The sequence below is a fragment of the Thamnophis elegans genome, chromosome 3 (assembly GCF_009769535.1).
Source record: "Thamnophis elegans isolate rThaEle1 chromosome 3, rThaEle1.pri, whole genome shotgun sequence".
NCBI classification, from domain to species: Eukaryota; Metazoa; Chordata; class Lepidosauria; order Squamata; family Colubridae; genus Thamnophis; species Thamnophis elegans.
In genome coordinates, this window is record NC_045543.1 from 86,829,462 (window position 1) to 86,855,184 (window position 25,723).

The 25,723-nt window shown below is 35.7% G+C and overlaps 1 protein-coding gene across 1 annotated transcript in view; it reads right to left on the reverse strand.

Moving 5' to 3' along the window:
* The window catches only part of LOC116506124 (contactin-associated protein-like 4), a 282,199-nt gene that overhangs the window by 173,635 nt on the left and 82,841 nt on the right, over positions 1-25,723 (reverse strand). Inside the window, exon 3 of the mRNA XM_032213774.1 lies at positions 9,850-10,043. Coding sequence (XP_032069665.1) covers positions 9,850-10,043 — 194 coding nt within the window. The remainder of the gene's footprint in view (positions 1-9,849; positions 10,044-25,723) is intronic.

Consider the following 25,723-nt stretch of genomic DNA (forward strand, 5'->3'; position numbering starts at 1 on the left):
CAGCCCTCTGGAACGAGCTCCCCGTGGAGATTCGGACCCTCACCACCCTTCAGGCTTTCCGCAAAACCCTTAAAACCTGGCTGTTCCGACAGGCCTGGGGCTGATGAGTTTCTGTCCCCGCTCGAATTGTGTGGTTGTTGATTGTTTTTAAATTGTTGTTGTTGTTTGTCTGTTGTTTTTCTCCTGTTTGTATCCCCCCCCCTTACTTTGGTTTGTGAGCCGCCCTGAGTCCCTCTGGGAATAGGGCGGCATAGAAATGCAATAAATCAAATCAATCAAATCAGGGAAGGCCATTTTAGCCCTCCCCAGGCTCCAAGCCATGTGTAGGCAGCAGGTGTATGTGTGTGTGTATGTTGTGTGTGTGTCGCATGCACATGAGCAGGCATTGTGCATGGGGCATTAAATTATGGGTGTGGGCACACGATAGTGTGTGTGTGCTTTTGGCACCTGAGAAGAAAAAGGTTCACCATCACTTATCTAGGATATGATCTAAAATCAGCAAGAGATTTATACTTGTGAGGATTAAGATTTTAATCATTCCTTTGCGCAGCAGTGAGAAATTTATGCCACCTCAGATATTGCTCATGAATAGCTCTCAACACACTGGTTGTATTATACTGCAAGATCTGGAAGGCTATGATTTCTTCAACCTTGGATTTCAGAATGTTCTGAAGTCATCAACTTCTTTTGATGAGTTTATCAGTGACAGTCATAGATTCTTTTAATGTGTGCTTGTAAATGTAATTATGAAGAATGGCCAGTCTTCTAAACTACCAGCAGTGACTACAAAGAGAAGAAAGCAAAGCAATTGACAAGCTAAGATTCTGAGCTGTCAGATTAGAAATTTTAACTACTTTGTTGCTAATTGATGACAGAGGAAGATTCCCAGGCACAAGTCCCCACAGCTCAAAATTCTGCTTTTTGGAGATAAACAGCTAGCTCACTATATAGTATAAGAAAGAAGGAATTCTCACATCAATGAATACAACTGGGGAAAACAGATATGGATTCAACACTCTTTATACTGCTGTTTGGGTACTGAGATAATTTATGTGAAATGCCAATATCAACATATTCTTTTTCTACTACTCAAAGATAAATAGTTTCATCTATAGGGATATATATATATATATATATATATATATATATATATATATATATATATATATATATATATATATATATATATATATATATAATCTCCCTATAGATGAAACTATTTATCTTTGAGTTGATGACATTGGCTGATAACGGATAAGAGTCTGTGGCCTAATGGCTAAGATGTCTGCCTAATATGTAATATAGCCCAGGTTCAAATCCCAGTAAGGGTATGGCTAGCTGATGACAGCTAAATAGCTTGAAATAGATCTATACTATATATATATAGCAGTAGACTTATATACCGCTTCATAGGGCTTTCAGCCCTCTCTAAGTGGTTTACAGAGAGTCAGCATATTGCCCTCAACAATCTGGGTCCTCATTTTACCCACCTCGGAAGGATGGAAGGCTGAGTCAACCCTGAGCCGGTGAGATTTGAACCGCTGAACTGCTAATCTAGCAGTAGCCTGCAGTGCTGCATTTAGCTTTAAACTGGATGAAAACCAGATACACATATACCTTGCTGGCTGCTGTTTGATCCACAATCTCCATGCATTTAGCCAGAGGTTTTAAGTAAAGTCGTATTTCTGTTAACTTGAGGAAAGTTCTCTAAATGTTTTAAGATGTTCAACTACATGGGTGACTTTTTTCAGGTGCTATGCAAAAGCTATGTTTTATGGTAACATAGCTGCCAAAAATAAGCCCAGCAATAACACCATTTAAAATGCGTAAAATCTCACAAGATAAATACATTTTATGAGATTACAACATTGGCTAGTTCTGCTTTGCGCAGTTTGAAGCTCCCTGTGAATCAGTGAGTCTCTGACTCACTTCTGCCCACTAATCTGTTTAGCACAGTACTCTGGCTTGCAATGATTCTCCAGGCCTAGAAACATCTGTCTCAGATTAAAAATGCTAGACTCCTAATTTGCAATAATATACTAGACAATGGTTATTGCTAGTGGATTTCAGATGTTTCAGAATATGAAAATAATATTAGCAAATATTTGGGTGCTAAGCACATTAGCCATATGCTTTCATGTCTATGGAGATTCTTGGTCATCTAGGTCATGGTTGTCCCAAAGATGCTTTTTTAAAGAATCAATTGGATTTCCTTTGATTTTTCTGGGGGACATTTTGCTTTTCATCTGAGAAGATGTTCAGTTTTGAAGAAGCTTCTTGGATTAGAAGTGAAACATCTTCAAAGTAAAACAAAGGAAGTCCAGTTGGCTCTTGAAAAAAAAACTTTATAACATACTTGCATTTTGCAATTATTCCTATGATACAATGATAAATGACCAGCAAAACTATGATTAAATGAACAGGAAAATAGGTCCTTGTAGAGTCACTTCCCATATAGCTTTGGATCACAACCTTTATGGTTATTTCCAAGATAGACAATATTCTAAACTGTTTCACTGATCTTTCAATTAATCAAGAAGTGGATTTCATTCCCAATACTCTATATCAACTTGACATCTATGCAATTGTGGCCAGAAAAAAAAAATACTGACATATTTGATCTGTGAACTTTTAATTCATGTAAAGCATGTGGCTCCATAAACTCTGAAACAAAATAGATTTAAAATTCATATTATAATCTTTGATGTTAAAATTGTAATTCTGTAATTATAAATGATAACAGTCTTTATTATGTTGTAAAATGAATGCACAACTTCCATGTTTCTGTGGAGAAGACATTGTTTAAAAAATGATCCATATCAACTTTTTTGCAGCTACTAAAATTACCATATTTTTCTAAAAATACAGAATTAGTCACACAGTATTGTTCAGACTTTCTACTGCATTTTTTTAAAAAAGAAAAATAATTATAGAACAAAGGAACTGGTTGTAGAAATACTATCTAAGATCATTATACATTTCTTATAATGAAAATGTAAACTTTTTCCTCAAGTTTTGGCCTTTCTCTTTAAGAAAGAGAATAGCAGCTTTTACAGGTGCTAACCAAACATTCCTATTGAAGTGAGGTGATTCCATTTCAGTGATAGATGGTTTATTCCTCACTCATATTTATTATCAATTATACTTTTCTCCTCTCTACTTCACATAAGATTAGTTGACTCAAATGGGAAAAGAAATTCTATTAAAATCTGAGTGGAAAAAAGATACTTTGATAAAATAGAATCAAATATTTCCCTGACTGATTCTTAACAACTTTTTGTCCTTACTATAGAAGACATTTCTATTGCTACTAAAAAGGGAACTTTTTCAGTTAACTAACTTCTGGAAGTATATGTCTCTCTGAAAAAGGAAAGTCCATACTAATTTATAACCTTTAGTAGCTCTACTTGAAGATCTAAATTCCAATGAATAAATTTGTAAGCAAAATAATGGATATAATGAATAAAATAATCTTTTTTTTTAAAAAAAAAACATACATGTTAAGTGGTCTCTCTCTCTCTCTCTCTCTCTCTCTCTCTCTCTCTCTCTCTCACACACACACACACACACACACTCACACACACACACACACAAACAAACACTACATTAGAGAAACACATTCATATGAATGAATAGACAATATGAGATATATAAACAAGGAAAAATGAAAGCCAAATTCATTTGGAAGAATAACAGAAGTTTTCCTCTTTATAATAATGATATAGCTGCCAGAGAGGAGCAAACCAGTTCAATTTGCCTACTAATCAGCAATTACATTCCTCTTTGATAAGGCAGAAAAGAAGGAAGTTTGCAGATTTTCAAAAAGCCAGCCTATCACATTCCCCCTAGTAGAATGAAGGGAGTGATGGAAGGATGATGATTCCATCAGGCATCACACTTTCTATTGTGAGAGTCACTTCTTATACTGCTAAAAGGGGTGTCAATTACCAAAACTGTGACAAGTGGTTTTCCAACCCCAAAGAGGGATATTCATGTGTTGCATAGAATTAGTCAGGAGTTTTCCCTTCCTAAAAGGTCATAGGTGTCTCATTTGAAAGAAGACACTTAGTAGAATATTAGTGTGACAACTTTATCTGTTCTTCTAATAAATATAATAACTTTGAACTATGTATACATACATATACTTAACAATACTCTCTCCTGAGTTTGTATTCCTTGAATGAACTGTTAATAGTAAAGACTCTGACATCTGTCAGTAGAGTCCCTCCTTAATTGTAATTGTAATTTAATAAATTTATATGCCGCCCAATCTCGTAGGACTCCGGGCGGCTTACAAAAACAAGATTAAAAGATAAAAAGTTAAAAATAGGGAAAGAGACAACAAGTTTAAAACAACGCACCATACACTCAATCTGGGTGGGGCTGGACCTCGTTCACGTAGTCAACAGCCCCAGGCCTGCCAGAATAGCCAGGTCTTAGTGGCTTTTCGGAAGGCTGAGAGAGTGGGAAGGATCTCTACGGGTAGATCGTTCCACAGAGCCGGAGCAGCTACAGAGAAGGCTGTCCCCCGAGGGGTCGCCAGCCGGCATTGTCCGGTCAACGGCACCCGGAGAAGGCCCAACCTGTGAGATCTTATCAGCCATTGGGAGGTATGTGGCAGGAGGCGGTCTCTCAGATATCCAGGTCCTAGGCCATGTAGGGCTTGAAAGGTAATGACCAGCACCTTGAAGCGCATTTGGAGACCGATAGGAAGCCAGTGCAGCTCACAGAGGATAGGTGTAACATGGGTGTATCTAGATACACCCGATATCGCTTGCGCGGCTGCTTTCTGGACCAACTGTAGTCTCCGAACACTTTTCAGGGGCAGCCCCATGTAGAGTGCATTACAGTAATCAAGCCTTGAGGTGAAGAGGGCATGAGTGACTAATCGAAGTGCCTCCCGGTCCAGGTAGGGCCGCAACTGATGCACCAAGAGAACCTGGGCAAAAGCCCCCCTGGTCACAGCCGACAGATGGTGTTCTAACATCAGCTGCAAATCCAGGAGGACACCCAAGTTGCGGATCCTCTCTGAGGGGTGTCAAATTTCACCACCCAGGCTAAGAGATGGAATATCTGGACTATCCTTGGGAGGCAACATCAATAGCCACTCGGTCTTGTCTGGATTGAGTGCAAGCTTGTTCGCTCCCATCCAGACCCTGACAGCCTCCAGGCACTGGCACATCACTTCCATCACTTCGCTGAGTTGGCACGGGGCGGACAGATACAATTGGGTATCGTCCGCATATTGATGGTATTTAATCCTGTGCCGGCGTATGATCTCACCCAGTGGCTTCAAGTAGATATTAAATAGGAGGGGGGACAGGACCGAGCCCTGTGGCACCCCATATTTAAAGGGCCTAGGGGTCAACCTCTGTCCTCCAACCAACACTGACTGTGACCTGTCCGAGAGGTAGGAGGAGAACCACCGTAAAACGGTGCCTCCCACTCCCACCTCCCGCAGCCGTCGCAGAAGGATACCATGGTCGATGGTATCAAGAGGTCAAGAAGCACCAGGATAGAGGAATGTCCTCTATCCCTGGCCCGTCAGTGTGACCAAAGTGGTTTCAGTGCAGTTACCAGGCCTGAAACCCGACTGAAAGGGATCTAGATAGTCTGCTTCATCCAAGGTCCATCGGAGTTGAAAGGCCACCACCTTCTCAACAACCTTCCCTACAAAAGGGAGGTTGGAGACTGGACAGTAGTTATTAAGGATAGCTGGGTCCAGAGAAGGCTTCTTAAGGAGGGGTCTTACCACCGCATCCTTCAGAGGGTGCGGGAAAGATCCCTCCTGTAGAGAGGTGTTAACAATCCTCTGGAGCCAGCCTCGTGTTACCTCCCTGCTGGTCGAGACCAGCCAGGAGGGACACGGGTCCAGTAAGCAGGTGGAGGCACTCACCGCTCCCATGGCCTTGTCCACTTCTTCAGGAGCGACAAGCTGGAACTCGCGCCAAGAAATCCGATCAAGGCCCTCTCCCAACATCTCCGCTGGTACTGTCCTCCTTGTTTTGAGGGGAGCAAGAGACTCCATGGCTAATGCTGCTTCCCTCCTCAGTTTTGAGTATGTCTCAGAGGTGGTATTCAGCAGGTTCTGACCAGTTCTGGAGAAATGGTAGCCGAAATTTTGAGTAGTTTGGACAACTGGTAAATACTATCTCTGACTGGCCACAACCCCATCTATTCTCTGTCTTCCAAGTCCCAGCTGATGGGGAGGAAATGAGGATTTTGCAGTAACCTTCCCCTGGAGTTGGGAGGGAATGGAGATTTTACAGTATCCTTCCCTTGCCGTGCATACCAAGCCATGCACATCAAGCCACGGCCACAGAACCAGTAGTAACTTTTTTTGAATCCCACCACTGCACAGTATGTAGAGATCCCCCGATCTGCATCCAATTATCATTAGTAGGCATTAACAGTCCTGAGATCCAGGAATTGGTTTAGTCTCCAGTTCAAAACAACTAAATTAGTATCCAACACCCAGGGACGTACAGTCAGGGGAGGCAGGGGAGGCAGAGCCTCACCACTGTCATCATGAAAAGAAAAAAAAAATGTAAAAAGAAAAAGGCAAGAGCTGAGATCAGGCTGAGCTAGTTGCTGCCAGAGTCACCGTGGATGACTCTGCTTAGTGCTTAACTGTTTAAAAAAGCCTCTAAAAAGTGCTCTCTACAGGAGGCGGCAGGAGAACGACGTGCCTCATCTAGTCTGACTTTTTTACAGTATCCTCCTGAAGTGGGGTGGGACTGGAGATTTTATAGTATCCTTCCCCTGCCACACCCACCAAGCCAAACCCACCAAGCCAGGCCCACAGAACCGGTAGTAAGAAATTTTGAATCCTATCACTGGTATGCCTTATACAAAGTTTCAGAATAGGGCTTGCTACCAAGAAGTATGAGTATAACTACTCATAGATTAGTGGTCAACCCAAGAAAATCAAGAAATGTTTCTCTCATTCTGAAACTCTCAAGGTGCTATCAGACCATAACTGTTAATATCACATTGCCTTGAATTCCAAGGGATATTAATCTCACCTTTTAAGCCAATGCCACTTGAAAGAAATTGAGATAATACATGCAATTGATTTGATCTGAATTTAATCAAATATAAAAGCAATTATCTTTAGAAAGGCCAAGTGGTTTCCTTGAATATATGTATTTTTTCAGTAATCACAGCTGCTTCATCAGAAAATTGTAGCATAGTCAAAAGTGTTCTAAAATTTTAAGTTACAGAGAATATTCCCAAAAATTGTATACCGGCAAATTATTTTCCATTTTTGTTAACAATACTTCAGGGGACATTTATTGCTGCAGACAGTTTAGATGATAGTGAATCCAGTCTAGGAATGATTAACAAAACAAAACTATTTTAAATGGTCCCATTGAAGTTAGTGAAACATACTAAAGCAGAAAGTATATATTGACATTGGGATTTATATTAATAAAAACAATCAAATATGCACTTAGAGTTGTTTATTTTTTGTCTCTGAGTATCTCAGAAAATCGATTAACAAAAGATAGCGAAGCCTAGAATTTATTAGAAAGTTTAATCCAACATAGGCTACAAATATTTCTTTTTTTAATAAAGTCCTCATGAAGAATAATAATTTTATGTTAATAATGCCCAGATGAATATAAATTACCTTCTTTATAACCCATGCAGTGTCATACAGAAAATGTCAAAGTACTCCTTTTAGTTACTTGCACAATCTGATTCACATAGCTATTTTAAGCTCCTTTTCCTATATGATAGCAACCAATAAAAAAATAAGTTCACACAATCATGCATTCACCTTGTTCAGACATCAATAATATGTAGAAATGATCCTGCCCCAATTACAAATTTCTCTATGTCACAATCTAAGAACATCTAAAGATAATCACACACAAAAGGGAGTAATTCTGTGCTCTGTTGAAACAAGGGGCAAGACAGCTTGAAATTAGAAGGAGAATATTAAAATGATGTCGCCTTCTTACTAAGGATTTTAAAATGGACTCTGGATATGATAGTTTAACAGATTCCTACATTAAGGAAAGGGATTGGTTTAAATAATCTCAGATCACTTTTAACTATCAGCTACAAGTTCTCTGCAAAGTGTTTAAGAAGTAGTTGGTATTTGTTATTAACGCATAATTATTAATTAATGCATGTCATTAATGCATTGATGCTGGTTTGGGTCATCTGTTAATAAAGTGTTTGAGTTTGTGGCAAGCCTCATCTTTAGTGAAAACTCCTGTTGAAGGAAGCTCAGGATGACATTTGCTCCCCCCCCCCCCCATTCTTGCTAAAGTGCTTTTGGTGGCTGCAGACAGAAGAAGAGATTAATGAAAAATGACTACATATATAGCTTTTGGAACTGATATCAGAAGCAGCTTCATTGCCTTCATTATCCCCAATGTTTCACTGGGGAGAAACTATACATACAGGAGAAAACAGCCAACAGTTGTAGATGTATCTTACCAATAAAAATATATTAAAAGATTTGACAATGTCTCTCTTATCTACAGGTATCCTGTTTTGGCCATGAAAAGAGATTAAAATAATTGATTTGCTAATCCTTTTCTAACCATTCGTGTTCTTCTATTTTTGCAATACCATTTAGTTGTATTTAAGTTTTTATTGTAATAACTTTAATTTGCTTTTTTATGCAGTAATTCTTTTAACATTTTGGATCCATTATCCAAATAACAAAGGGATACTATTGATGCTTCTTCTGAAAATTGGTTGTAATTTCATTCCTTAAATTATATAATAATAACATTCAATTATAAATTGTTCCATTCAGTGAGTGAATGTATACATCTTTAAGGGGTTTAGATGTTACATTATCAGCTATTAATTACGCACAATAGCTTATAGAAGAAATGGTTAGCTTATTCTAGGCCTCGGGCCTGATGTATTTTGTTCAGAATTCCAAATGAAGCTAATTGAAAAATATCACAGTAGTAAATTTTTAAGCTACATTATTCAGTCATTGAACTTTACAGATTTTTTTTTTTTTAATGAAATTATTTACTAATACATTGCAGTGAATTCAGATATCGTCATTTAAAACTAATGGGGCAAGATAGTTGTGACAAATCCAGTTGTGTATGGATTCGACCCAGACTATTTAAAAGTTCCCAACTTTCACATAGACAATTAAAACTGTTACAACAAAGTCAATGGGGGAAATAATCGGAAGGTTCCTAAAAATAGCAAGCAGAAAAACAAATACACACAATATCTCTCAAATGATATGGTAGAATTTCTACTGCAACAAGGTATTTCAAAATATATGGTGACCAAACACAGATTAAAAAAACTACTAAAATGGATAGTACTCCATATAACAGAGAAAAATATCTAGGTACGTTAAGGATCCCAATATTTAGAATTAGAGTGATATTGTAAATATTGATAACAATTTGGATTCAAAGAAAAATGAGGGTTTTCCTCTTTATTTTTATAAAATGTCTATATTATTACCCTTATGTTCTATAATCTCTGTTTCACTAGTGCAAGGTTTTCAAACTCGATCACACTGTGAGGTATCATAACGTATTACAATGTGGTTTTTTTTTTTGCCTTTGTGGAGCTGGGATGGGCGTGGGTTGCATGTGACACATCCAGCCAGTAAGCCGCCAGTTTGACACCCCTGCACTAATAACCATCATGACTTCCATTAGTAAAGCATGTCACATGCATCAAATTCTATGTAATGTTTGTTTGTGTTTAAAAATGTCTATATTTGTGTCTAATTTGTGTCTACACTTAAAACTGACCACACTAGATTCTTTCCTAATCAAATATATTACAGGAATGCACCCAATAGTAATTCTGATTAACTGAAAAAAAATGACCATTAAATAAACATACCCAAATGCTTTCCTCCTGACGATATGGCTTCCAGTTTCTTCCACTATCACTAAACATTAGGAGGTAACTGGTTACCCAGTTTGAGCTCCCATATCCACCTTGCGTAGCAACAGCAGTAATTTCAGTCCTTTCACCAAGATCGATCTGGAGCCATTGGTACTTATTTGATACAAGTGGAGTCCAACCACCAGCGCCTTTAGTGGTAAAAATAAGAAGAGAAAACGAAAATAAGAATCAGTTTAAGCAAAAGCATGGTGAAGTGAGCAACAACATTACATTGACATTGTAGCTGAACCATACATAAATTCCTGAAAAATGCATATCACTCACTTCCACTCAAATCTGAAAATGTTAACTGAGAAAGAAATAAAGGCAATAGATTAGTAGTGAATAGAAAACTGGTGTCTCCATTAGGCAGTTAAGAATCATTGAAACCATCTGTTATTTTGTTTTTAGTCTAACTTTTCTCTGGAGCTCAAAGTGTATAAGGAAGTTTTTTCTCATTTCAAACTTTATTACAATCATGAATCAGAATCAAATAAAAATACAAACAAAGCATCACATATTATTTCCCTGATGCATACCTCAAAAACTATCAAATGTACACTTTAATTACCTTGTCCTATAATGGTAATATTTTTAAGGATGTATCCTTGTGGCAAAGTAATAAAAATTGGCAATTAAATAGGTGTCACTGAGGTCCATATCTAGTAACTTACAAAAAATTCTCTCCTCTGTTGCACACATTTTTTTTTAAAAAAAGAGCAAACATTTGTGTTAGGAATATAATCTAACGGTTGGGTTGGCAATATATAAATCATGTAACAATGACCTCTTTCTTTAAATCATACTGTAAAATGTGATTGGTTGCTGTTTTCCTCAATCGGCCATAAGAGGGAGCCAGAATGACTGTTAGCTCTCTGTTCGTTAGATGCTGGGCTGATCTGATCTGAGTGTTTTGGAAGCTGGCTGTTAGAAAGTGCCGGGAGCTATTGTAAGTTTTGCAACTGCTAGCAAACTTTTGAGTACTGAACTGGTTATATGATACTGGACTACATTATTTGGATTATCCCTTAACTGAAAGACATTGATGACTGACTGTCTTATCCGTGTATGACTTGGACTGTTTGATAGACTCTGATACTTCTATTTCCATGAAAGTAAAAGCCTATTTAAACTGCAGTGTCTCTGTATGCTGTTTTGTGTGTTCTCCAACACAACTCTCACAACGCTTCAGTGAATGTACTCGCTCTCCCAATGGGGAGCTTACCTAACAATTTGTGTCAGACTGGAAAAAAAATGTTCCCTTGAAAATCAGTTTCACCTGGCTTATGTATGCTTAACTTCTGTGACAATGGTATACTGTTAAACCTGCCTTCCGGAATTGCTAGGTAGAAAGCATTAAAACAAGCTCTAGAGAAAGTCTGTCAATAGATATATTATACAGGAGAAAAGAGTTATTTTGGCAGAATGAAGGTTTGGGTTCTTGAAATGGTTGATTTACTGTGGTTTAGCTAATTTCATTCTGAAGCAGAATATCACCAATGAATTGTTTCCTTGGCCTAATTTAGCGCTGATATTAAATAGTCTTACTTAATTTTATCCAAACAACAAATTTCCTATGTGATACTTTTGTCTAAGAATGGTCCAAAAGAGAGATGGCTGCTTAAAAATGAAGAAACATGATAAATTTGTTCTAACAGAGTAATTATTACTTATAATGAAGGTAACTGATGATGATACTCTATCTCCAAGAATATTATGTTTTTGAAACTCTTAGCACTAAACTATTATAACTACATGGGTTGGAATCACTTACATGATAGAATGAGAACACAGAGGAACCAAATAAGAACTAAAAAGGATATTTGAATAGGATGCAAACAAATAAAAAATAATCCCTAATTCAAGTTTCAGATTGGTCATTCAGAAGGCAGTACACAGCTCTGGAAAAATTTTATTGTGATCTGTTATAAGATGTGAAGGATTTCAGTTTTAAACATATACCGGTAGCTAAAGACGTTTCGGATTCTCCTGTGCATTATTTCTGTTTGACATAATGGATAGTTCCACACAATTTCTGGCATTTACCCAAAATTGTCAGACTGCAGCAGGAAAATAAAAAAAATTATGGCTCCTTGAAATCTCTTCCTCTCCCTCCCTCCCCCCTCTCTCCCCCTTCCTCTCCCCTCCATTCTCTCCCTCTCCGTTTCCCTATCCCTATCCCTCCGAGTGGGGAGTGGGGTAAGGGGATGCCTGGAAAGTTTCTTATTTTCACAAATACTTATATATTTGTATGTATAATTTGCACTGCTCTGTACATTGCACATTTATCAAAAATAAATATATTCTACATTTGGTAGTCTACAAATTGACACATGGCCCTGAAATTATAGATTTAAATTAATGGAAGACTGTAATGGAAATTCTGGTTGAATGTTTGGAGAAAAAAAACCACTGACTCTAGTTTGACAGCAGAATCAGTTACTCAGAGGTGAGATCACCTTTGCTGAAAATATTGGAGCAGAAAATACCCATTTATTGTGGATATTTTAGTTTGGATTGTTGCATGAATAAGGGCATTAGAAGCATGGCATAAACAGTATCAAGTCTGATTTTATGGAAATAACTCAAAAACTCAAAAGCAGATAGGCTGAATTAATACCAGATGTTCATTCACCATTCAAATCAGGCAATCACATTTCAGACAACAGTGAAGGAATCAGTGATTCGGCTCTACAAAAGTTAATAAAAGATATGTAGATACTTAAATAATTGTTTAGTCAATAAACACAGTCTAAACAATGAATAGCTTTCATATAACAATCAATACACCCCCAAGCCAGATTTTATAAATGGCATGCCCATAATTTACTTCTTAAAGTTATTTGGCTTCAATAAGCAACTTGGAAAAATGAAATCACACTATGTAATAAATATTTGCAATATCTTTATCTTATTCTTCCTTCCCCAGGTTAAGTTCAGAAATCATAGATTCATTCCCTCTAACCCCCCTCCAAACAACCTACATTTTAGTTTGAGAATGAAAGACTGATACAAAGCTATCATTGCTGAGCTTTTCAGACAAGATTAGACAGTAAAAAAACAATTTCTACATAGGAAAAGATTTTTTTTCTCTATGTTTTATGAACAAGAAAAACACCACAGAAGGTGGGAAAAGAAAAATACTTGCTTAAAGTAGAAGGAAAGAGAAATTGGCTTAACCTAATAGGGAGAAACTTATTTTTATGATTCAGAAGAAATATCTGCTCTAATCTTACAATTGATTTCATGCTTTTCTTTCTTTTCATAAATAACCTCATGTAAATAACTCAATAAATTGGACCAAACATTTTTTCAAATATAATTTTAAGTAAGAATTTAATTGCAATAGTAAAGACTAATACAAACTAAAGTTAGAGAAAGAGAAAAAAAACAGAAAGAAAGAAGAAAGGGTACAAGGAAAAAGAGAAAAAAAGAGAATATAACAAAAATAAAATAAAGAAGTAACTTTTAACCTTGATTAGAAGAAGTGTAAACAAATTTAATAACTCCTAACCCTTATAAGGTAAAAGATATATTCATCCCATATCTTATCCTTTATCTATAAGAAAATCCATAAAACATCAACTTTTCAATCCTGGTGTCAGAAGAAGTCTCTAAAAGTTTGCCAGAATCTGCAACAAAATGTCTTATTTTAATCATGATTAAATAAACCAAATTTATATTCCTTTCTTTTAGTTCTTAAGATGTGATGGTAATAACATTATCCATTCAGTCCTGTCTGACTTTGGCAATTCTATGGGGCAGGTCTCTCCACATAGTCCAATCTTGCACAATGCTCTGGCTGGTGCCAGCTTTGATTGGGGAGGGGTGTGTCTTAAAACATATTGAAATCCAATATTTTAATAGAACTTTATTTCTCTTCCATTCTTTTTAGCCATCACACAGATTTCTTCAAAGCTTTAATAAGCCATTTTCCCTCCCCCAAGTCATTCACCTGGTTTGTCATTTGTATTCCTTCTTTAATTTTTAAAACTTCAGCCAGTTTCTTTTGTAAATGGATCCATTTCTACTTCACTTTCTCAGCCTTTCGTATATAGTTCAATTTCCCATGCCTCAACCAAGCTTCCAGTCCAAATATATATTTTAATAAAAATGTCAGAAAATTAAAACAGATTTTTTTTTGTTCACCACTAAAATGTAACCATGGGATGCAGGAAAGATTAAAAATAGTCTTGCAAAATCAGATGACAGACAAATCAATAATTATTTCAGTTTCTTTTATATTTCACTATAAATGGCAATCTTTAAATTTAGAACAACTCACAATAAAATGATTTCATTCCAATATAGAAAATATAAATGCTTCAGAGGTTTTGCTGAAACTCCCCCCTGCTAGCTTAATTTATACTTTCATCTTAATTTGGATCAGATACTTAAAAAAAAACACCCTTAGGATAGCATAGAGTTTTATGTTCATCCAATGTTTGAAATATTATGTGAATCAGCTATTAAAAATCTTGGAGTTGTTTATTTGTTTTCCCCAAAGACTAAAATTTCTGCCAGTGTGCAAATAGATTAAAATCAATATGCAGGTGCTTAAATAAAAGATGCAGAATACATAAAGGAACTGTATTTCCCACTGTACAATGTACTAAATCTTTCCCTACTGCATTATACATATTGAATATCTCTGTATTTTGTTTTTCTAAATCCAAACTTTTTCACAACTTTTACTCAAAACAAAATCAATCAATGGCACATTAGATAGTGAGTATGGTCTAAAAACATTGCCCCAGTCCTTTTTGCTGGCAGGTCACTGCATATCTATAGAAGACTTGCTAACTTCGTTGCAATGGCCATCGTTTGATTTTTTTAAACTGTTTCAATATCATCCATATATTTTTTATATAAATATTTTCTAAAATCTTTGATTATCTATATTGGCTTTCCAGATATTTTTTTTTACAATAAATGGTTGGTTTTTCACTATAAAATCAATTAAATTAACTATAAAATCAAATAATCTTGCAACTAAGACTAAGACAAGAAATTGATAAATAATATGGGTGAATAAAAGAAAACATAAATAGGTCTTATAAAGGAGTTAAATCCTATGCAATAATATTACATTACCACAATTATGTATCAGATCCTCAACAGCCACTTTGTTTACTATACATAAACAGATTACTATTTAAGTATAATATTATCTCTCATACATCATGTGAAAGGGAGAAAGTCCTATCATTGATCACATCAGACAGATATATATTACTTCAGTGGTTTTAAAATTGCTACCTATCAGATTAAATTTTTTACCACTCGGAATTTTAAAAAAATCCAATGAGGAAATCAGTTATATGTTTGCCTCTTAGCTAGGTTGGGTGTATCCATATCTAATATATAAACTTTTAGTATTCTGCCAATACTATCTCATCAGAATATTGATCAGGCTAACTAAAAAGGTATATATTATTTCAGTTTTGATTCAGGAAGGCTGCATCAAATGTTTCAAAAAAGTGTAGAAGCACAAATGAAGAATCTAGCTTTGACTCATTTGAGCAATCCATTTTAATTGGTATGATTCCTTTAATTCTGTGCTTGCATTCTCATATATTCCAAAGCACTTCTGAATTAAATCCAAAATCCTGCACAGGCTAAGTTTCTACATTTCCAGAGTTGGAGGAAATAATCATTTATGTTGTGTCTAAAGATCAAATATAATCCCATATCAACAATACTTAATTTTGATTCTACATTGAATCCACTAATTCTGTCTCAAGACTCTTTAAATTGTTGAACTCTGGTTTTAATTACCAGATGTACTAACCCCCCCCTCAATTCTCTGATTTTTTAAAAAAGACTTACTTCAGTGTTTCTCAACCTTGGCATGGCTGAGGAATTCTGGGAGTCCACTCATCTTCATCTTGTCAAAGTTGAGAAACTCTGCCTTCCTTTATTTAAAATTCTGCTAAATTTGACATACTGCATGCTTTTCTATTGCTTGCACTGGTCATATTTCCCAGATAGTTCCATAGACTAACATGACTATGATTATTTTTCATTTCCTCTATCTACCAGAATCTCACTCTGATCACAGGACTTTCCCAACTGGGATGTCTTGTTCTTTAACTAGACATTTGATTGGCTAAAATCAAAACATCTGCACAAAATGACTATTTGATCACTGGCTATTGTGACTAATGCTGAGAACAAATCTAAATGGAATGCAAGAAAGGAAAGTAACGACCATGGATTATATGTTGAATCTGTGTGTGCTTTCAATATTTCCATCCTGAATGAATAGTAGTAGTCAAAGTTCCACTGATTACTTGATTATTTGATAGTACTAAGCTGAGTGGGTTGCTAACATGTTGAATTTTTTTGTATATCCTAGCAAATACTTTGTTAGAAGAGTAATATTGCAATTTTTTTAAAAAAAATGGTTAAATGATTTCTTATTATACTACGATAGTTCTCAACTTACCACAAACCATCTAGTTATCACTGAAGAAGTTACTATTATGACCATTTTTAACACTTATGACCATTGCAGCATCCCCATGGTGATGTGATCAAAATTCAGACAGTTGGCAACAGACTCATATTTATGACAGTTGCAGTGTCCTGGGATAATATGATCACTTTTGTGACCTTCAAACAAAGTCAATTGTTAATGACTCACTTAACAATTGTGTCAATAAAGATAATAAAATGTGGAAAAAATTCACTTAACAAATATTTCACTTAATAACATACATTTGGGGTTCAATTGTGGTCATAAGTTGAGAAGTACCTGTATTGGTTACTGAAGTTTGCCCAACATTTGGAGAACTGTAGCTTCATGTTATTTCAAGATTTTTGGATGGTGGGTGTTTTTTTTTTTTTGGTGTTTTTTTTTTTTTTTTTTTTGCATAAAGATTCTAATTGTCCTTATGAGTATATTTAAGATATCAAACAGTGCAATCTTGTTATATCAGATTTGGTGTCATAATTTGCAGACAATATATCACAAAGTCAGATCTAACCTTCTATAAATATCATATTTCCATATCTGGAAGAGCATTATTGAATAACCTTCAATTGAAAAACACCACACTATTTGCTTCATCTTAATAGTCAAAGAAATTAAAATGTAACCTATACATGCCTGATCCAGTATGTGAATACTTGTCCTACTTGTGTGCACAGAATAATTGAGACATTAATAAAGCATTTTTTTTTAACTCCTGAAGACTTTCCCACTCAAACAAGAATCGTGTAACTATATTGTAGTGGGATCTATATGAAACAATGGCTGACAGAGTACATAAAAAGAGCAGAGCTCTGGAAACATTACAAAGAGCAATAAAAACTATTGTGAATTGGGCAGGTTTTCTATCAGAAGAGCACAATAAAGTAGAAAGAATAGGGAGCTAACCATTCTGATTTAGAAAGAGCTGAATGAACCCTTTTCATATTTCACTCCACTACTGAAATTGTCTTCTGCTGCAGAATGGATGGCTTAAACATGGCTTTGGCAACAGCACGTGCCATCTGGTGAGAAGAATGCAATTGTTTTTCATTAAGAAAAGGATCTGACCACCATAATCTATTATCTCAAGGTTGGAACATTGACATCAGTTCTATGTGGAATTTCTCTGGCCAAATGTTTGAAATCTAAACTTGGTTCATAGCGTAGCAACAAAATACTATTTTTTTCTAGCATATTTGGAGTTAGAGATAACACCTCAATTCACAAAAATCCAAAATTCTTTGTTTGTTTGTGTATTATTATTTCCCACCTTTATTTCTTTTACAAACAACTCAAAGTATCAAACATATCCAATATACCGTTCTCCTACTATTTTCTCCACCACAGCAATCCTATGAGACTGAGAGAGAGTAACTGGCCCAAGGTAACACAGCTGAGTTTCATGGCTAAGCAGGAACTAGAACTCACAGTCTCCCACTGTCCAGCCTGGTACCTAGATAAACTGGCTATATACTATACCTCAAAAATATTGGAAATCACCTTTTTTTTTAAAAAAAAACATCACTGAATGTGAATGTCTTTACCAGTTAAACTTACATGCTATCTATTTGAAATAGGTGATTTGAAAGTGTGGAGCTCATGTCCTTTGGCAGCCCTAAACATCTTTCAAAGAATTTTTAAAACTAATTTTGTATTAGATAAGTTTTTTTTGCAAAGTAAAAACAATGAAAATTTAAAGAAAAAAGAAAGTGAAGTGAAGAGTAAACGTAAAAAAATCAAAACTGCAAAAAGTACAAGGTAGGAGAGAGAAAGAAAGAAAAAAGAAAAGAAAAAGAAACAAGATTCAAAGAAGTAGCTTCCAAACTTCTTTAGAACACTCATCAATGCATTTATAATTTATCTTCTCTTTCTAAGGTTACATCCTGGCTCCCTTCTTTCAATATTATTACTTTCTAATAATCAATCCAATAGGTCCAAGTTCATTTTTTTTCCTGTTTTCAGCAAAACTCCCTAAAGGGTTTCCAGTCACTAACAAATGTAGTTATTACATCTTTCAAAAGAATTTTTATATGGATTGAAACATCTCTTTCAAAGTATAAACTGAATTAGGTTTGCATAAATTAACTTCAGCAAGGATTTTATTGTTTCTCACTAGACAGGCTGTTTTGCTCCTTCTTTGGTAGAGTTGACTAACCAAGTTGTAGGAATATTACGGTATATTTTAATATCCAAACTTTGCATTTTAAAAGTAAATCTGGTGTAGAATTCAATTCCAACTAGAAACAATTTTTTCACTATAATTTAACATGGATTTATATATCATCCAAACTTTGAATTTTTTTCTGACTACAGTATATTTTAACTTCATAGGATATTCCACCTAGTATTGATTCAATTTATTATACATTTTAAATTTTTACAGTGATTAATACAATTTTAACCATGGCTGTTACTATGTATTTTTTTGTCTAGACCTCAATAACAATTCTCAGTTTTTCTTTTAAAAAAGCAACACAATATAATATATATTTCATAAGTAATTCATGTTTTATACAACTGCAATCTCCATTATATTTTAGATCCCATGTTTACTGTACTCTGGGTGTTATTTTTATATGCCCTTTTTAAAAATCTTTCTTTTATTTTTCTTTGTTTATAACCTTTTCAAGGTGGTGAGGATGAAATATATATGCTATACTATAGTACACATTTCATTCCAAATCTAGAAAAAAGATTAAAAAGAGAATAATAATATTTCCATATTCTGGGTATTATTCAGATAGAATCCAATTATTTTTGTCTACTAACTCGGTGTTTGGCTGTCTGTATCAAAGCTCTGTGGATGCCAGTATCCATATGGAATTGACTAATATTTCCAGATGATAACATTACCATGAAACAGCTATTATCATAATGGAGTGTTACATGGAACATAAGGGCAGCTTCTATTTGTTTAAACGTAAATGCTATAAAATGTTTAACACTACCATTCCCAATCCTTTACATTCTGACAATGTGTATGTTTGTCTCAGTGGTGGGATTCAAATAAATTAACAACCGGTTCTCTGCCCTAATGATTTCTTCCAACAACCAGTTCACCAAACTGCTTAGAAAGTTACCAACCGGTTCTCCCAAAGTGATGCGAACTGGCTGAATCCCATCACTGGTTTGCCTTGTTGAATATTGAGTTGGGTGGGAGTTAGGAACCACACCAAAGCGACTATATTCTGCTATTTTATTATTTTTATTGCAAACTGAACCTTTCCCATTTGAAGGGTAATTTCAAAACAGAAACTTTATTGGAATTTAATAGCTGAAAATACATATTTATTTCCTCAAACGAGTAGCAATAGCAAAAAAAAAAAGGTCAAATATAAGATTCTTTCTATGAGCTCATAACACAGCTAGATCAGAATCACCTAAAACACAATGAGAAATATGACAACTACATGATAATTACAGGTAGTCCTCATCTTATGACTACAAATGAGCCTGTGCTTCTGTTGCTAAGTGAGACAGTTGTTAAATGGATTTTGCCCCATTTTATGATCTTTCATGCCACACTCATTAAAGAATCTGGCTTTCCCATTGCTTGGCAGAAGGACACAAAAGGTGATCACATGATCCCGAGACAGTGCAATTGCCCTACATATGAGTCAGTTGCCAAGCATCTGAATTTTTATCATGTGACCATGATGGGGGTGTGTGCTACAATGGTCATAATTGTGCAAAATGGTCATAAATCCAGTGCCTTCATAACATTGAACAATCACTAAATGAACTGTTGTAATACCTGTATAGAATTTCCCTTGAACTGTCAGGAAAATCAAATATATCAATTCATAATAAGGAACTAAAGGTAAGGTAAAGGTTCCCCTCACACATAAGTGCTAGTCATTCCCAATTCTAGGGGTCGGTGCTCATCTCTGTGAAACAGAGCCGAAGAGCCAGCACTGTCTGAAGATGTCTCCATGGTCATGTGGCTGGCATGACTAAACACTGAAGGTGCACAGAACACTGTTACCTTCCCACCAAAGGTGGTCCCTATTTTTCTACTTGCATTTTTACATGCTTTCGAATTGCTAGGTTGGCAGATGCTGAGACAAGTAACGGGAGCTCACTCCATTATGCGGTACTAGGGATTCAAACTGTCGAACTGCCGACCTTTCTGATCGACAAGCTCAGCATCTTAGCCACTGAGCCATCGCATCCCTTTTAATAAGAAGCTACTTGTGCATAATTCCACTGAGCTCTCATCTCGCCTCTAAAATCAACAAAATATTTAGACTTTTCATTTTAGACTATATTCCTATATGATCATTTGGAATCATCTTATAAATGTGGAAAGCTTTCAGTGAAATGAAGATATCTCTGACTTTACATTGTATATTTTGGGCATGAGCAATGACATATTTCAAAATTCCCATTAGTGCCACTAAGTTTTAACATAGATCATAAATTTCCCTTCAAACCCAGAGGAACTGCAACCTTGTTGGATGCCCCATGGATCAGAATTCATGGATTCTAGTTGATATAGCACATTACAATGGTATTAATAAAGGAACCCTCCTGGCTAAGGAAATACATTAAAGCAAGAAGCTCAAGAGAGGAGAAATGGGATAAATAGAATGCACTTCTGGGCAACCAATTTTAGATGGCCATAGGCAATAATACGAATTTTGTTGGAGTCACTGTATTGATGGATCATATTAAAAGTATAACAGAAAATGCGATTGTGCCAAACTTATGTACGATTGGTGCTTGTAAGCACAATCACAATTATCTTGATTTCCCTGGTCAGGAAGGTTTCTATTTTGAGGAGTTACATTTTTCATATATGTAGCACATTGGGGGGGGGGGAATAAAAATGTTTTTCTTTAATCCCTAATATTTCACTGAACTTTCCACAAGTAGCAAAAAAAGAAAAGAAAAGAAAAATAAAATAAAATGACATTGCTTCTTCCATAGTAAGCCACCTTCTCCCCCCCACCCCTATAGCCCCAATAAATTGCTTTCTCATAGTGCAGGTTACTTATACAACCTCCTATTTATAATTTCTCAATGTATCATGTATGTGAAGCAGAGAGAGTTCCTACCGGTTCGGACTGGTTTGGCCAATTAGGTAGTAACTTGGCCGGCCACACTCCCGAACTGGTTCTATCAGCGGTACCATAGCTGCCACCATCTTGTTTTTTCCTTCTGTGGATGCGCAGAAGCATTTTTTTAAGTACTGCACAAGTGCACATAGCTTGCATCAAGCGCTGCATATGCAAAGCACATCCCTGAGTGAACTGGCAGTTACAGAAGCCGGAACCCATCCCTAATGTGAACTTAAAACGACCAACTTAAAAACAAAATGAAATTTTTTTTAGGATCTATATCTGTGTTATGTATCATTATGCTACCAAACTATGTTTCACTGTTTTACATTTGAAAACCATATAAGCTTATGTACTGTATATGTAAGTAATTTTTCACAGATCATTATAGCCCCTTAGTTAAAGGAGATTTTTTTTTAATGGACAGCATTTAGCAAGACTGAAATTGCAAAACATACTGTAAAAAAAACATAATGCTTACCTCATGTTCATATTTCTGCAGATCTCATTTACCAAAAAGCAAAAAAGGGGAATGCTACCAATTCCTGATGTTTTGCAAAAATAAAAATTTGTAAAAATTAATGTTACTATTCAAAGGCATATCATGCGGTTCTGATCTGGCATTGTCAGCCCTTCTAGACAATCCAGAAAACAAGCATCAACCATCATGCTACTTTTATTGTAAGGTAGCAGTAACATAATCTTGCAAATCTGAAAGCATCTTCTGGCCCCTTAATTTTACTCACTCAAAATCAGGGATTCTTTTGAAATATTTTCATCACCCTCATCCCCATCCCTCCTTTTGAACTGGATTTTATTTGTCAGATATTGTCTAGACACAGCTCTTCTTCCTGTCTCCAAGGTCCCTCCCCCTATTGAGGGGAGGGATTGAAAAATTTTAGCAACTGGTTCTCTGCCTGGTTGCTGGGTGGGCGTGGTCATGAGGGCATGGCCTAGTCGGCTTCCTGCACCACGATCATCAGAACTACCAACTTGGCGAATCAGATTAAAATTAACATCTGGTTCACCTGAACCGGTCTGAACTGGCTGAATCCCACCCCTGCCCCTACCATTTCAAACTTAGAGAGTCATCATGGTCATGTTTTTATAAATGAAGTTTGAGGAAAAATATATAAAAAGACTCAATGTTCTGCTCTTTATTATTGAATCTCTTTGTTTTAGCTTGAATCTCTATTACAGGTTGACAATGTCAAAAAGTCATCTGATGGGCATAACATGAGCCCCGGGGTCCTGAAATGGGTAATATGTTCAAAATATGTTCAATCTCAGTTGCAATAATGCTACTATACACTGGGATAGTTGTTGGGAGAAATATTAAAATCAGTGCCTGGGAAGCGTAGAGTAATGGCTGGAGTCATGTGCAGACCACTGAACTGAAAACCTCAAGGTCAACCATATTATTTCCTAAAGGAAGAGGCAACTATGTAGTTCAAAAACAAATAAGCACAAATATTTATTTTGTCAACCCTTCCTAATCTTGGAGCTTTCAGGTTTCCAACTACTCCTTCCATGATTCTCTGTCAAGTTGCTTGAGGGAATCTGTCTAGCACACAGATACTCTCCTCCTAGAAACAAAACTGTCCTTTACGTAAACAAGTCAATCATTTTAAGAAGACTAGTAAGCAGGCTCATGAAAAGAAGGAATCACTGTACCATTTATTTTCTCAGATCTTCTTAAATTTCTTTTACACATTTATCTTCACAAGACTGCCTCTTTTTTCAAGGTCGAATTTAGAGAGCAGTGTTGAAGTGTTCCTAAGGCTTCTGACCATTTCATCTCAGAAGTACAACATGCACTTTGAGTTTATGAAATTGCCACCACCTAATATTTCCTTAAGGCTTAATATCAAAGCAATAGGAGCAGCTGCTGTCTCATAATGAGACAGTACAATAAATCATCCCAGAGTTGATCAGTCAACTGGCATAGGGCTTATATTATTAAAGGTTCAGTGTTCACGTCCCCAGTACCTTAGAAAGGGCAAACTTTATTATTATTAATAATAAAAATTCTGAGTCTAACTAAGAGAAATAGCTTCTGTGAATAATCACAACAATTTCATCTATAAAAAGAAGAAATATACATGGCAGCTTGGCCATGATGATATTTTGTAGCTCTCTTTGTTTCTTATCTGATATACCTTCGTTCTTAAAATAATAAATACACTAAAGGAACAGGATCCAAACAGCACTAAATTAATTAATTAATTTTCTTTGTCAGCCATCTCCCCTATAAGGTGATTCTGGTGGCCTACAAATTATAGAAAAGTAAAAAAATAATTCAAAGATTAAAATGAGCCACCTTAAAATATTATTAAAAACTGTGCAAAAACCTTGCCTACAAGAGCCAAGAGATGGATGGAATGTGGATGAGATCTTTTCCCCCTGTCAGCCACTTCCAGTGGTGAGTGGCCCCCTCTCAGCCCCAGGCCAACTGGCAAAGCGAGGTCTGATACCCTTCAGAAGGCCAAATGGAGGGGACAGTACTCATCTCCGGTGGAAGAATGTTCCACAGGGATCTGGCTGAAGCAGAAAAGGCTTTTTTCTTTGATCCTTCCTGCTTCAATATCTTAGCATATGGGATCCATAGCAGGCCTCTGCCACTGGCACAATTGTGAAGAGAAAGCTCCTCAGATACCCTGTACTTAAAATTCATAATATGTTTCTCTTTTACCTTGTTTCAAATGAGATAAATTGGTCTTTGTTTTGGAAAGGAACAAACTATGCAGTGCCTAGATAATAGGTAAATGTTTCCCTGATTTCCATTTTGACCATACAGAAGCCACTCACAAAATTAACATAAACTGACCAATCTGAAACCTTGCCAGAAAATATGATCAAATTGTGAAATATTCTCATTCCACAGAAGTTCAACAGGTTACAAACTGCCTGTATATCTCTGAAAATCATTTCCCCCCCCCATAAATTTCTACCTAACTTTAATGTGAGATTGTTTACTACAAAAACATTCAAGACAACTATTCATTCCACAGTCAGAAACAATTAAATTAAAGAATATTGCATACAACTCAGTCTCTACATTACTCACAAATAAATAAATAGGTAAAACTCCATTATTGTGCATAGAAGGAGGGAAAACTCTCCACATACATATGATTAATCTCCTTATACTATACTTTTATAAAAATAAGCCTTTTGAAATCTTTTTCATGGAAATATGCTTAGATTCTCTATTGAGCTATGAAAATGGGGTAGTCTTTGATAGCTCCATGTGTGATTTTTGAAAAATTTGAACCTGTGGCAAATTAAAGTCGCAGAAATATCTCAATGACATTCTAAACTCTTCCAGTTGCCCATGTTTGAATCTCTATATTTGGAAGGAAAATACATTTACATGGGATTGTGGAGATTTAAATATGACTAAGCCCCAAAATAGGTTGCTAAATCCACCCTTTTTCTAATCCTGAATGGCTAGTTTCTTGATAGCTATTAACAGTTGAAAAATGAAAAACATAATCATGAGACTTAGTCATGGATCTCTTAATGACAGTTCATGGGGACTTTTTATATCAGTGACATTTGTACCAGCTGAATTAGCTAAGAAACCAAATTTAGAACTTCTGCATAAAGATATTAAAATGCTATGGAAGGCAGTGGCATGTGGTTTCTTTGGTTTTCTCCATTCTTTTTCTCTACTACAATTTGGGAATCAAATATTTTCTACTTGCTTTAAGCAGCAAAGGCCCTAATGGAAAAAATAACTTTTCAATGCAGAAGAATTATCAGAGGCTTTTTGTTGAAATCATAACTACAAGCAAAGTACTGTATTTTTAACAATTCTTTCTGATGTTTCAGCTTCTCTTTTCTCTATGATCCTTCTGTTTCTTTATCATATAATCTTTCATGATTCAACTAAATGATTGCTGGAAAAGAATTTTAGAATTAGAAGGGCATGATCTGAAGCTTGGGTGGCATGGTTTTCTATTAAATTAATATAAATATTAAGAATCATTATATTAGAAGTGACATATTGAGACTATGGAATAGATATAAACCCAACTGTGCTCAAAATGCTTTCATGGATCTCATCACAAGAAGTATTTTGCAGGAAAGAAACTGCAGGGAAAATGGTTAAATTACTGTGAGTTGATGCAAGAGGAACATAGAGAATGTAAGATGAAATCAAGAGAGCAGAGACATTTAGTTTTCAAGGGTTTTCATATGCACAATTAAGAGAAAGATTTAATGTGGATAATAGAACATTTAGAATTGAATTGAATGGTAGAAAACATATCTTCAAAGTTAAACTATGTAG